The 14,312-nt window shown below is 49.1% G+C and overlaps 1 protein-coding gene across 1 annotated transcript in view; it reads right to left on the bottom strand.

Moving 5' to 3' along the window:
* Nucleotides 1–5,303, bottom strand: part of PRKCH (protein kinase C eta) — a 162,361-nt gene extending 157,058 nt beyond the window's left edge. Inside the window, exon 1 of the mRNA XM_054972392.1 lies at nt 4,391–5,303. Within this exon, the coding sequence (XP_054828367.1) occupies nt 4,391–4,750 (360 nt within the window). The 5' untranslated portion in view covers nt 4,751–5,303. The remainder of the gene's footprint in view (nt 1–4,390) is intronic.
* Nucleotides 5,304–14,312: the final 9,009 nt, after the last annotated feature.

The raw sequence follows: 14,312 nt of genomic DNA, 5'->3' as shown, positions 1-14,312 counted from the left end.
TGGAGAAGAGCTGTAACTTCTATTCTGAATCACCATGCATTTCAGGAAGGCATCCTTAGCAACAGGTATTCTATTAAACTAGCTCTACCCACGAGAATGAGAAACGGTCTCAGACTACAGAGCTCCAACAACACGGGCTCGGATCCAAAAAACCTTGTACAAGAACCAAAACCTGCTAGCATTTAAAGTGCACCTAGATGGCTCCTCAATGCAACTAACTTGGCTCCTACTGACTACAGCAGAGGATTTCAGAAAGGGGTATCTACGGAGGGTGCTCATAACTAGGGTTGCTAGCTCCAGGTTGAGAAATTCCTGGAGATTTGGGGTGGTGGTGCTTGGAGAACCTTCAGCAAGGTATAATGCCATAGTGTCCACCTTCCAAAGTAGTCATTTTCTCCAGGGGAATTGATCTCTGTGACCTGGAGATCAGTTGCAATTCCGGGAGGACCCCAGCCACCACCTGGAGGCTGGCAACCCTATCAGAAGCTTCTCGGAGATTCTGCAGTGAGAAGTTCAGTAACGGGAGGGAACAATTTCTCTAGTGGACCATTTTCCCCATTATTATAAACATCCCCCCATAAAAGCCCCATCCCCCCATAAGAGCCCCATGGCGCAGAGTGGTAAGCTGCAGTACTGCAGCCCAAGCTCTGCTCATGACCTGAGTTCGATCCTGGCGGAAGCCAGGTTAAGATGACCGGCTCAGGGTTGACTCAGCCTTCCATCCTTCTGAGGTCGGTAAAATGAGTACCCAGTTTCCTGGGGGTAAAGTGTAGATGACTGGGGAAGGCAATGGCAAACCACCCCGTAAAAAGTCTGCCAAGAAAACATCATGATGTGACGTCCCTCCATGGCTCGGTGCTTGCACAGGCAGGTGTCTTGTAGGTGTGGTCTCGGGTTACATTTAGATTCAGTTCATATGGAGGAATTATGGTTATTAACTTCCTAGTGGGGCCTGGAGATCTCCCAGAATTACAACTGATCTCCAGATGACAGAGATCCCTGGAGAAAATGGCTGCTTTGGAGGATCGGTTCTATGGCATTATACCCCACTGAGATCTCTTTCCTCCCTAAACCTCATTCTCCCCAGGCTCCACCCCAAACCTCCAGGAATTTCCCAACCTGGAGTTGGCAATCCTAGGAAGAATGGGGATAGCCAATAAGCCGGGCTTTCCCCAGCACTAATTGTGTAGTCAATCAATGCCACTGGCTGATACAGAAATGTGGTATCAGAAGGTGGGATTGCATGAGGTGCATGTGTTCTCACCCCTGCAATTTCTGGCTGATACAGAAAAGTGGTGGAACTCAGTGGGTTGCCAGTACAGGAGGCAACTCTTGGCAGGAGGTGGTGCCCCTGGTACCACATGTGCGTGCGCAAAGTGCACGCATGCTCCCAGGGCCAATGATATCACTTTGGGTAAGCTGGAACAAGGGGGGAGTTTTTAAAAGTTTAAATTGCCCTTGGAGAAAATGGTCAGATGGCTGGTGGCCCTGCCCCCTGATCTCCAAACAGAGGGGTGTTTAGATTGTCCTCTGCATTGCGGCATGGAGGGCAATCTAAACTCCCCTCTGTCTGGAAATCAGGGGGTGGGGCCACCAGCCATGTGACCATTTTCAAGAGGTTCCGGAACTCCGTTCCACCATGTTCCAGCTGAAAAAAAGCCCTGACAACAACGACAACAACAACAACTGATTTATATACTGCCCTTCAGGATGACTTAAAGGGGCTTCCACCTGCACAAGAGCCATGGAGGTTGCTGTCACCCTGTTCTCCTTCTGAGACCTCTGGGAAGGAAGGAAGTTCCTGTTTGGCAAACTCCTTAACTGTCCGTCCCAGCCCCATAGCTTGCCTCTCATTCGTAAGAAAGGCTACACTGGGAACGAACCCAAAAAATGGGAGAAGAGCAGGGTAACCGCGTGTGTGTATGTGCAGATGCGCACACATGCATCAAGATGCTGGAAAGGGGTTTAGACTGAAAGACTAAGGAATAAATAAACAGGCCACTGGATGTACTTTCAAAGTAAGCCTACACTCAACGATAGATGCAGGGCTGCCCACCTCCAGGTGGAGCCTGGAGATCCCCCAGAACTGATATCCAGACCACAGAGCTCAGGTCCCCTGGACAAAATGGCTGCTTTGGAGGGTACCCTGCTGAAGTGCCTCCCCTCCCCAAACCCCGCCCTCTCCATGCTTCAGCCTCAAATCTCCAGGAATTTCCCTGACCTGGAGCTGGCAATTCTCAAGAGAAGTCGATCCAGAGGAGTTAGCCCTGTTAGTCTGTAGCAGCAAAACAGTAGAGTCCAGCCGCACCTTGAAGACGAAGTAACCAACTTTAGTGTAACATAAGCTTTCGAGAGCCACAGCTCTCTATCTGACGAAGAGAGCGGTGGCTCTCAAAAGCTTATGCTGCAATAAAGTTGGTTAGTCTTAAAGGTGCTACTGGACTCTTTACTAAAGAGGAGTGAAACAAATGTGAAGAGTGCCAGGCAATAGAAAAACAGGGAACCCGTTTCTTCTATGCACACCTCTCTCACACATGTTCAGTGTTATGGTAATCAAGTCAAAGGGGAATAGGACCCCCCCCCCTACGCTTTTAAGGGTTGCACAGAAGGTGGGATTGCATGAGGTGCATGTGTTCTCACCCCTGCAAAATCGCACCTACACACTGCCCTTTTCCATGCCACCCTTAAAAGGGGCAGCCTCACCCTTGCGCACCCACACCCACGCCTTTGCATCCAGCCACAAGGTCAAAGCATTTCCTCTGACCTATGCATTTGAAGGTATTAGGTTTCAACACTTAGGATCTCTCCTGGGAAACTTGCAAGCTCTTGCTCATCTTCTAATTGGGGAGAGGGGGAGATCAATAGACATACATCTTCCTCCAGCTCATTTCTTGTCAAAGCATAAATTATTGCAAGACCCACACCCAGGCCCTGGCTTCTTTGTCTAGAAATGCTTTTCTATAAGAGCTAACAAATACAAACAGACAAGCTTTCACAGTGCGCAGAAGTGTGTGGCAGGTCAGTGACCCTAATTCTCAGGTATGCACAAGGCCGCTTCACAAAAGTCTTAGCCACGTTAGATTGCTTTCATCTCAAAGAGGTGAACTAGGAAGCCACAATGTACATTTACTGTAATGGGCTTCTGCACAGATGCAGTTGTTCCGTGCAAGCTGCAGAGGCTGAGGTTTGTGGTTCTGAAGACATGAGCGTAAGGTTAGAAAAATATCCATGCCAGATGCTAGGGACAAAGAGCAAGATCTCCAGTCACGGGTGATGGGGAAAGACCTGTCTCTTCCTGACACCCAGGCAAACCAATGCCTGGCATTGCTGACCTCAATCTGACTCAACTTCCGATGGTCACAACAAACTGGTTGGCAGCAGGTTTTGGACAGGCACAAAGGAAACACTTCTCGCAACACATAATTAGCTTGCGGAACTCTCTCCCACAAGATAGGAAGATCACCACTGGATTAGATGACTTTTCTAAAGAAAGAAACAGTGAGAGAAGACATCAATTGGATGAACAATAATGGATCGCAGCCATTGTATCTAAATGGGGCTTCCATGTGCAGAAGAATTGTCAGATACTGGGGACAAAGTCCAGGGGGGCATCACTTTCATGTCCAGTTGGGAATAGGGTGTTGGACTAGATGGACCTTCAGCCTGCTCAATGAAAGCAATTCCAATGTTCTTTTAAATTTGCAGATGTCACATTCAAGCTTCTTGAAACCCAAGGGATCAGGATTTGTTCCAATGCTGCTGAAAATCCCTGCTGAAACTGTAGTGTGTTGCAGTGATTCAAGTGTTGAACTAAGACCTGGGAGGCCCGAGTTCAAATCCCCGCAGTGCCATGAAACTCACTGGGAGACTTGGGCCAGTCACATTCTCTCTCAGCCTAACCTAAGAACTTAAGAACATCAGAAGAACCATGCTGGATCAGACCCAAGGCACATCCAGTGCAGCATTCTGTTCACCCAGTGGCCCACCAGCTACCTCTAGGAAGCCCACAAGCAAGATGACTGCAATAGCTTCCTCCCGCCCGTGCTCCCCAGCATACTGCCTCTGGTACGGGAAGAAGTAGATATCCACTATGGCTAGTAGCTATTGATAGCTCCATCCTCCATGAATTTGTCCACTCCCCCTTTGAAAGCCTTCTAAGTTGGCAGCCATCCCCACATCCTGTGGCAGTGAGTCCCACAAGTTAACTATGCACTCACAGGGCTGTTGTAACAACGAACAGGGAGGGGGAACCAGGCACACAGCTCCTTCAAACAAGGGTAGGATGAAAATGCCAACATAGATAGATAGCGGCAAGAAAGGCAGTCATTTCATATACACATGCACCTGCGCATCATGCGCCGGCACATCACGCACAAATTGAGTTACTCACCCAGCCTTCAAAGCTGTCGGCGGACCCCGTGCTGTGCAGCAGCTCATGGAAATGCACGGTGCAGTTGGCCACAAAGTCGTCGTACCCAATGGGGGTGCCGTGAAAGACGGCCAATTCCAGCTTGGACGCATCGCTGACTGTGGTACAGAACTCCTCATTGTACGTGGGCTTGTTGGTTTTCTGCTTGGTGCTGGTCTGCCCCACGCGCACCTGGTCCACACTCACTGTAATGTAGGGGTCCAGCAGCTGGTGTCCCTTCTTGAAGAGTGAGTGCCGGATAGACCAGCGAGTGGGCTGCAGCCCCACAGCTTCCCCAATCCGCACCTTCATGTACCCGTTGAACTTCATGCCCCCAGACATAGCAATGCCACAGTCCACACAGAGAGGGATTCTTGTTTGGGGGAAAAAGAGAAAACTTATCACTCTCCACAGCGGCCCAGCCAAAAACAGTCGTCAGGGAACCGGACAGTCTGTGGGCCCCCCTCTCTGGGCCATTCTCTAGCACACCGACCCAAATTCAGTCCGACTGCCGTCTTCTCCTCTCAGCAGCCGAGGAAAGGAGCCGAGCTGCTGAATCACTTCACAGTGGAGCAGAGACCGGCTTGCTTCACCTCCTCGGGGAGCTGTTGGGAGCATGGAAACGCACAGGGAGAGGAGAGAAGAACGGGGAGAGAAATCAGCCCCTCCGGAGCTATCCCGGCTACACCAGGCAACCCCGAGCTTCTGGCTGACCGCTAGAGAAAAATGCAGTCTTTGCAGGTCTCCCTTCACACACAGCTCGGATTTCCTCCCCCTTCTGGCTCCGCTCTCCAATCCAGGAAGAAGCTGCAGTGGTGAGGGGACCGCCTGAGAAACTCAACACACACACAAACCACAAAAAGAGACACCCACATCTACTCCACTTCAGCAGGTCCCTTCAGCAGGCCTTCTTTCTTTCCCCCCCATCGCTCTTTTTTCTCCTCTCTGGACTGAGGAAAAGCTTCCCTCTGTCTGAGCCAAGCAACTAAGTGCTTATTAGGCAAGGAAAACACCTGAGGGACTCTGACAAGCCCATGAGGAGGGAAGGCCGAGAGGCGGAGCGTTCCAGCAACCCTGCAAGGACTTGTCCGGAATGGGAGCAGAGGAGTGGTTGTGCGTTGTGTGTAACAACCACCTTCCTTCCAGTTCATTCACCACAACTCCCGCTGCCACTTCACCCGTGCGCAACACGTTACACTTCCCTGGCAGGTAAAGAGAAGGCGCTCCACCAGTCCCTCTTACCTTCAGATCCCCATCAAGGTGTGCCTCCGCAAATCCAATTTTTTAGCTCTACAGGCAACTTTCCTTTTTGGGCAGGAGCTGGAAAATCCACTTCATTTAAGTTCCATTAACACTCTGTCAGAAGACGAGAGCCGAAAGGAAGGCTTCTTGCTCTCAGATACAGTTTGCAATTCAGCACGTGTGAATCTGCGCAGTGAGGGTTGTTTCTTTTCTGAGACAAAAATAAAAGTTTCCATTTGCAAGACAGTGTGTATAGTGGCTAAAGTGTCAAACTGGGGCCTGGGAGATGCCAGTTCGAATCCTCACTCTGCCCTGAAGCTTGCTTCGGCCAAACACTCTCTCAGCCTAATTTACCTCACGGGGTTACAGTGAGGATGAAATGGAGAATGCCACTTTTTTTAAAAAAAATCCATTTTTATTTATTTGAAAAGAAAAAAAATAAGCCCCAAACATAACAGAAATAAATTAATGAGAATAGAGAATGCCATTCTGAGCTCCTTTGAAAAAAGGCAGGATAAAAATGTACCGAATTAAAAAAAAATAACGTGGCAAATATACAGATACACTGGAGTTATCATCCCATTTAAGACAGGGCTGAGCTGACTAGTCTTTGGGGGCTGCTTTTGGCATCTATTTCCATGCTAGTGTGGTATAGTGGTTAGAGAGTTAGATCTGGGAGACCCAGGTTCAAATTCCTCTCTGCCATAGAAGCTCTCTGGGTGACCTTCGGTCTGTCACACATTCTCAGCCTGACCCACCTCACAGAGTTGTTGTGAGGGAGAATGGAGGAGAAGAGAATGATGTAAGCTTCTTTGGGTCCCTGTTGGGGAGAAAAAGTGAGGAAGGAAGGAAGGAAAAGTACTGTTCAGACTTTCAGGACAGAATGATGAGCAGATAGTGGCAGGTGATAATGTGGTGTAGTGGTTAGAATGATGGAGTAGGATCTGGGTGACTCAGACCCTACTTTGCCCAAACCTTAGGGCAGTCACACACTCTTGTTTTCTCACCCTAACCTACCTCAAAGGGTTGTTGTGATGATAAAATGCGAAAGAGCCACGTTCTCTGCTGTGAGCCCCCTTAAAGCAAGGGTGGGATAAAAAATGTATTAGAGCGATACATTTGCCAGCCTGCTATGAAAAGCATCACCTGCAGAGGTCTGCAACGGCATTAAAGATGCAAGAGCAGGAGAGGTGCAAAAAAAAAATGAATTTAGAGGATGCCAAGCTGGGGTTTGGTTTGACTTGCTGGCAACTCCATTTGTCATCGGGCAACAAAGAGACTTACCGGCTGACTCTCACCCTGAAAGTGGAGCTTGGGTTTTTTTCTGTGTAGATTATGAATTCCCCCCCAGTCTTCTACTCCAAAGAACACCCAAGGCAGCTTACAACAAAAATAAATACAAAATACAGTCAGGCCAGAAACAATACTCAGCTTGAAAACAAAACTAGTAGTGCCATACAGACACAAGCAATTTTCAGCCTGGGGGGTATAGAGGTGGAGGGCTAGTTGGCTAACAATGCTGTGTGCAGGTGTAATCGCACAGAGTGCCTGATGCCGTCGGAAGCATTTCAATCTGCATGTTACCTCTTGAGCTGCCCCTTTTTCTGGAGGAGCTTGGCTCACCTCCAGCACCAGAAACTCCAACGTGAGCCGGGGCAAACAAATTCCTGGGGGAATATAAAAATGTAAGAAGAGCCTTGCTAGATCAGAGCAGTGGTCTGTCTAGTCCAGTAGTTAACCCAGGAGGGCCAACGAGCTAAAGCCCTCCCCTGACGTTGCCCCCAATATGCAGAGGTTAACTGCCTCTGCATATGGAGGTTCTCTAAGTCAGGACTCGCCACTGATGGGCCTCTCCTCCGTCCAGGCTTATGGCCATCCCTGCATCCCCTGGGAATGAATTCCACTCTTTTAATTACTCGTTCAGTAAAGCATTTCCTTTTGTCCATCCTGAACCTATTGTCCAACAACTTCACTGGATGTCTCCAAGTTCTAGTTATAGGAGAGGGAGAGGGGGGGAAACTCTTTCTGTTCATTGAGTGATTCCGCACACGTTGGATAATGCACTTCCAATCCTCTTTATAGATCATTTGGAACAGATTTTTTTGTGTGCGGAGGAAAAAATCCACCTCAAACGATTGATAAAGTGCATTACCCAACGTGTGCGGAATCAGCCATTATCTTCAACCCGTGTGTCATTTTAGAAACCTGTATCATGCACACACCCAGCTGTCGTTTTCTAGATGGAAATGGATCTTCTGCAGCCCCGCTAACAAAGTCTTGCGGCATTTTAAAGACTAAAAAATTTGTTGTGGATGAGGATTTTGTCACCCAGACGTTTCTTCCATTGAAAAGGTGTTTGTCTTTACGGAGCCACAGTTTTTATTTTATTTGCTTCGTTTATAGCCCGCCTTTCTCACTGAAGCTCCCAGCAGATTACAAAATATAACAAACTGTTTGATCAGACAGCAAAAACCAACAAAGCAGTAGAACAAAGGTTGCCAACACAGAAAAGTGTCCTGTCCCTTTAATAGAGGGCTTAATGTGTGGAAATGGGCAGCTGCAGCTTATCATGGCACAGATGTAAGTAAATAACCTGGTAAATAATATCCCACCAAGCCTCTTTCCAGATAGCAGTGTTGGGAAAGACTTTTCTCTGCCCAAGCCCCTGAGAGCACCTATCACTCAGAGAAGACAATACTGAGCTAAAAGGCCTAGAGGTCAGATCAAGTGCAATGACTGGGCTGAGATTTTGAAAACTGGAGTCACACCATGCCATGTCATCACTTCCAGTTTCGGACCCAGAAGAGTGAATTTCCCTAATATCTGGTTTTTACTATAGAGATTTGGAGAATTTCTAGAGTGCTGTGCAACACTGTCCTGGCAACCAGTAGACCAGGTGGCAGGGATACAGAGGGCCTGAAACTCTATAGTCAAACCACAGGGTTTTAGGTGATCCCTAGAGAGGACTGGAGTCACTTCCTTGTTTTTCCAGAAGTGATGTCACACCATAGCTGACAGTTATTTTTTTTAAAAAAGCTTTTCTTCTGCCTACCACTACATCACGACTAGGTCCAAACCTGCAAGTGACATCACAACATGCTGCCGCCTCCCCCTGTTTTGGGGGGGCGGGTCTTGCTTCTCCATCCAGCAGGAGCAGGAGCACAGAGCCTGGCTGCCTGAGATCAGAATATGGTTGCCAAAGGACAGAGATCACATCCCCTGGAGAAAATGGCTGCTTTGGAGGATGGGGTCTATGGCATTATACCCTACTGAGCTCCAAACCCTGCCCCCCAGATCTCCAGACATTTCCCAACCAAGTCCTGGAAACCCTAGGTTAGACTCGGTCGGTAATAATAAGGCAGCTTCGTATGATCACAGAGAGTAGTTTTAAGTTCGGCAAACGGCATACCATCTCTGAAAATGATGGCTGGTGTGATAGACGTTACCTAAGACCCCAAACATGCCTTCTGTTTCAAAACTTTTGCTTTTAGTCCTGTACAAATTTGTGCCCATTTAAGCTTACACACTAGATCTACCAGGATGCCTTTAATTAGGTGACTGATTGGGAGGGGGGGGAACTTACCTCCAGCAAAAGATTAGCATTTAATTAAAAGAACAGTTCTGGAGAAGCCAGCCATGGAAAAGCTTTACCTGTTGAATTTCTGTGAGCTGTGAAAGGCAAAAGAGCTGGGCCTGTTTAAAAAAATGGCAACCTGACTGAATGTGGGCTGGAACCATGTCCCTGTCAGAAAATGGAGCCTAAAAGAGTTTTGCAAAAGCAGACATTTGACTGGTGCAGACCTACCAGTCATCATGATCAGTTCCTAAATACAATTATAGAAATATCTGTAGGAGGAAAGAGACAGAAATAGGTCACCGGCTCTGGGGCAATCAAATAAGTTTGAGTTCCTGTTTTGCAAATCTGGGGGATGAGGCTGGAGGGCAGGAGTTAAAATTAACTTTATAGTTCCATCTGTGAGGAAGGTTCAACAGATTTTCTAAGGTGGGGGCTCTGGGGACCAACTGGTTCACTGGCCCGGGGGGGGGGGTTCATTATTTTCCCAGTTAGAAATCCCCCTCCCAATTGGCTGCTTTACTTACATGCTTACTTAATTTCATTTATACTCCACCAAAGCAGCTTGCATCATTCTCCTCTCCTATATTTTATCCTCACAACAACCCTGTGAGGTATGTTAGGCCGAGAGTGTGTGACTGGGGATCCCATTCCCCCTGCAGGGGCAGGGAATCCCCCATTCTCATCTTTCACCCCCCGTCACTACTTATCTGGCCGGTGGGGGGAAAGGTGGGAAACAGGCCTCCTGGGCACACTCCCAGGGCTAGCGCAATGATGTCACTGATATCATGCCACCCAAGAGCGCTCCTGCGCTCCACAGTGGGCCAATTTGGGCCCCAAATGGGCCAAATCGAGCCCATTTGGGGCTCAAATCAGGCAGCAGTGAAGTGTGCGTGCCCTCCCCCATCCTGCACAATGATGTCACTTCGTGACATCATCGTGTTGGTGCGGGGTCATGCACACGCACATTAGGAAGAAGACAAAGTAAGCGCCAGGTCCCGCCACTCCTGCCAGGAGGATAAGGGGACCTGGCAAACCTGTGTGTGACTGGCCCAACGTCACCCAGCAAACTTCCATGGCAGAGTGGGTAATCGAACCTGCTTTGCCCATATTTTAGTCTGTCACTCTTGCCCCTTCACCATACTCAGGGCTTTTTTTCAGCAGGAACGCGGTGGAACGGAGTTCCGGCACCTCTTAAAAATAGTCACATGGCCAGTGGCCCCGCCCCCTGATCTCCAGACAGAGGGGAGTTTAGATTGCCCTCCACGCCGCCGAGCGGCGTGGAGGGCAACCTAAACTCCCCTCTGTCTGGAGATCAGGGGGCGGGGCCACCGGCCATGTGACCATTTTCGCCAAGGGCAATTTAAACTTTTAAAAAACTCCCCCCTTGTTCCAGCTGACCCAAATTGATGTCATTGTGCAGTCTTAAGTTCCACCACTGAGTTCCACCACCTCTTTTCCCAGAAAAAAAGCTCTGACCATACTGACTCTCAAAAATCAAAACAGGGATGCCAATCACACAGAGGAGGGCCGGTTTAGCAGAAGCACCCTGACTGGTGGTTTTGTTTTCACCATTTCCACTTCTAGCCAGTTCTTGGGACAGCTCTCCAACTTAGAGCAGGCTTTTGGATTCTTTATAGGCACCGTTCCTGGTTCCCTTTGCTATTTGGATATCTGGGGTTACAAGGGCAAGAGGGAATTTGCATTAAATTTGAAACCAAAAGAAAATAGGGGGAAGGGGGGGCAAGAACTGGTAGGCAGTGCCAGCCAGCCTGTAAAGGGAGAAGAGGGAAACACGTCGCTTGTATAAGCAGGCAGGCAGGCCGGGCTGTGGAAATGAGGGGCAAAGAGGGAGACACCCAAGCTTCGCCTGCCTGGAGACAGACTGGGTCAGTGGGTGGAATATTTATCTTCTTTATTGGCTTATTTAACATAAGGCAAGATATCTCACTTGCCCTTCAGGGGATGGATTGAAATCCAAGGGACATTTTGCACATGTCTGCAGGCAAGCAAGGGAGACTGGGGAGGGGGCAGAGACATAAAGGCTATGGCTCCCCTCCTCCAACAGACAGGCGGCACCAGCCGGTGTACGCCCTGCAGGAGTCAGAGGGGACTGTTTCCCTTGTATGAGGTTGCCAACAGGGCTGCCCAGATCGGCGTCAGGGGGCAATAGAACAAGAATCCCCAAGCTTCACTTGCCTGCCTTGGCTAGACCATGATTATGTTTCAGACACAACTACCTTTAAATCAAACCCTCCTCTGATGGGAGAAGAATATGTTCTCCCAGCCAGGCTTCCGTGAGGGAAGAAGGGTTACCAGCCTCCAGGTAGTGGCTGGAGATCTCCCAGAATTACAACTGGTCTCCAGGCCACAAAGATCAGTTCACCTGGAGAAAATGGCTACTTTTGGGGTGGACTCTATGGAATTATGCCATGCCACGGTCCTTTCCCTCCCCAAACCCCACTTTCTCCAGGTTTCACCCCCCAGATCTCCAGGAATTTCCCAACTTGAAGTTGGCAACCCTAGAGGGAAGTCAACCGGGTTGGAGGGAAACAGGCTGTGGGCTGCCTCACCTGCATTCTCCATGTTTGTAAACAAACAAACACAAACCCCAAACCAGACACTCTCTCTCTCTCTCTCTCTCTCTCCCCCCCCCCCACTTGAGGCTCCTGAAAACAGAGGGGAAAGTCGGCTCTCACATTAATTCAGGCCTGTGGGTGCTTTGCAAGGGAGGGTTTTAATTGCCTATAAAGCAGGCAATATAAAAATCCACCTGGCACCGGGGAGGGAGGCTCCTTTGAGAGAAGGGTGTAATCCCTGAGAATTTCATCCCTAATGGGAGATGGAAGCACATTTCCCATTGAAATCCATGACAAGGACTCTCAGATTGATTTCCTAATCTGGCCATCTTTGATTTCAATATTAAATCAATCCAACCCAAGTCTTTAATGTGGCTCGCAGACATATCCTGAATCTGCTTGGGGATGGCACTCCCCTGGCAGACTCTTTCCAAGAGAGACCTTCAAAAATGTATTCACAAAAGGTTAATGTGTTATCAAAAGGTAGCAGGGTGCCTGCCAAAACATTCCCTGCTTAGCCCTTTGTGGGGCACCAATGTCCTGTGTGGAGAAACACCATTCTGTTTGTGGAGTTAACTTTCTATAGGCTGCAGAGGGGAGGGGCCAGTTCTGGAGTGGAATGTGATTGGAGGGAGAGCGAGTCAGTTGGTGGAGGGGAGTTGGCAGTTGGCAGTTGGTGGCTGAAGGGAGTTGAAGGAGAGATGGCTCTGAGGGGAGAGGTAGATCTAATCTAACCCCAAGTATCAAGGATTGGGCCTGCCCTACACAACATCTAATTAGGGCATGAGGGAGATAGAGTAGGGGTTTCTTTTTAGGTTGTATTATTCCTTCCGTTCACTGTATATTTGCCTGTGTATAGTTAGAAGTTCAATAAATGAGTTTTGGAATTTATGAAGGAAGAAAGCTCTTCTGTTCCACATAGTCCCCCAACTGCTTGGGCCCACTAGCAAAGGAGGGAGGTTAGGAGGCTGTCCCGCCTAACCAGGACCCCATACAGGGACAGTGGTGGCAGCAACTACCTGGAGACAGGAAAGGGAGACAGCCCCTTCAGGTGCCCGGCCAGAGACTAGAAAAGGGAGGGGTAGGCAGAGCGGGGTCTACAAGTTGGGAGGAAAGGCCCCGTTTCACCACAGCCTGGAAGCAGATTGCTTCAGTTTGACCCAACATCCAGATGTCTGGCCTTTTGCAAACATGGTGACATAGATGCAAAAATGTGGCTGACATAGCAATGGCCAGAGGAAGGTAGGGAAATGGGTGCTAAATAACTTGGGGAGGACACAAATGCATCCATGCACTCAAGCAGGGGCGGCGCAAGGGTTTACCACGCTCGCGGCCAGCCGGGCGCCCCCGTGCGCGCACGAGAGCGTGCGCGCACCGGCCTGTGTGATGACGTCACGCATGACTTCATCACGGGAGCGCACGCGCTGCCGCCAGCCCAATTGCTGCGGCGGGCGGCCTCCGAGCTCTCCCGCTCAGTTGCCTGTGCCGCCGCAGATGCCTGCCCGCGGTGGCTGCGCCTGGCCGGGGGCTTGTGCTGGCGGCGGCAGCAGCGCGGGGTGGGAGGGATAGGAGGCTGGTGCTTTGTGGCGTGCGCTCCCGCCCGCTGCGCCTCCTCTGGCGCTCCCTCCAGCACCCCGCGCCTGCGGCCACCGCCTACCTGGCCTCAATAGGCCTGCCGGCCCTGCACTCAAGCTCTCGGGGTCTTAAGGAAGCTGATTTTCCTTCCCCTCTTTTTTTTTTCCTTGTCACTGGGATAGACTCAACCATCTTCCCAAGAAGACTTCCTCCAACTTAAATGGCTCTTCTGTTGGAGGAAACGTCACTTAAATTAGAAGAGGGCTCCTTAGGCTGGAGTAAGGCTTCATAGTTTGCTTAGTGACGTAATAGGATCTACCCCTTTGACTTTTGACTGCTTTTAACGTTCTGTGCTTCCTGGACCATATTCAGTATTCATCAGGTTATGTGGTGTGTGTTTTTGTTGTTGTTGTTGTTGTTGTTTTAATAAGTCATATTTTTCTCATTTCCTGGGGAGTTTCCCAAGTGTGCAGAAGTCCCAGTCTTGTCTATGGGTTGGCTTTGTTGCATTTGTAAAGTACGTAAATCATCCACTTTTGTGCTGGGGAAAGACTGGAGCTCAGGGGAGTCCCAGCTTGTTAACAATAATACTTAAACCCCTTCTGCACTGGCCAATTTCACTGGTTCAGTTCCCATACTGCAGAGGGGGTTTTTTGTGACCATCTGCTCCCGATTTGCTGCCATGAGTAGTCACTCTGCCCACTCTGTGGCTTCTCCACGGTTTTCCTGGGAGCACTTATATTTATTATTGATTTGATTTGATTTGATTTGATTTGATTTGATTTGATTTGATTTGATTTGATTTGATTTGATTTGATTTGATTTGATTTGATTTATACTCCGCCTTCCCCATGAATGGGCTCAGGGTGGCTCACAACATTAATAAAATACAGTAAATTGATCATAAAACTATAAAATCAATAATAATCTTAAA

Source organism: Eublepharis macularius, chromosome 2, assembly GCF_028583425.1.
Source record: "Eublepharis macularius isolate TG4126 chromosome 2, MPM_Emac_v1.0, whole genome shotgun sequence".
NCBI classification, from domain to species: domain Eukaryota; kingdom Metazoa; phylum Chordata; class Lepidosauria; order Squamata; family Eublepharidae; genus Eublepharis; species Eublepharis macularius.
This window is presented reverse-complemented; position numbering and strand designations above follow the sequence as displayed.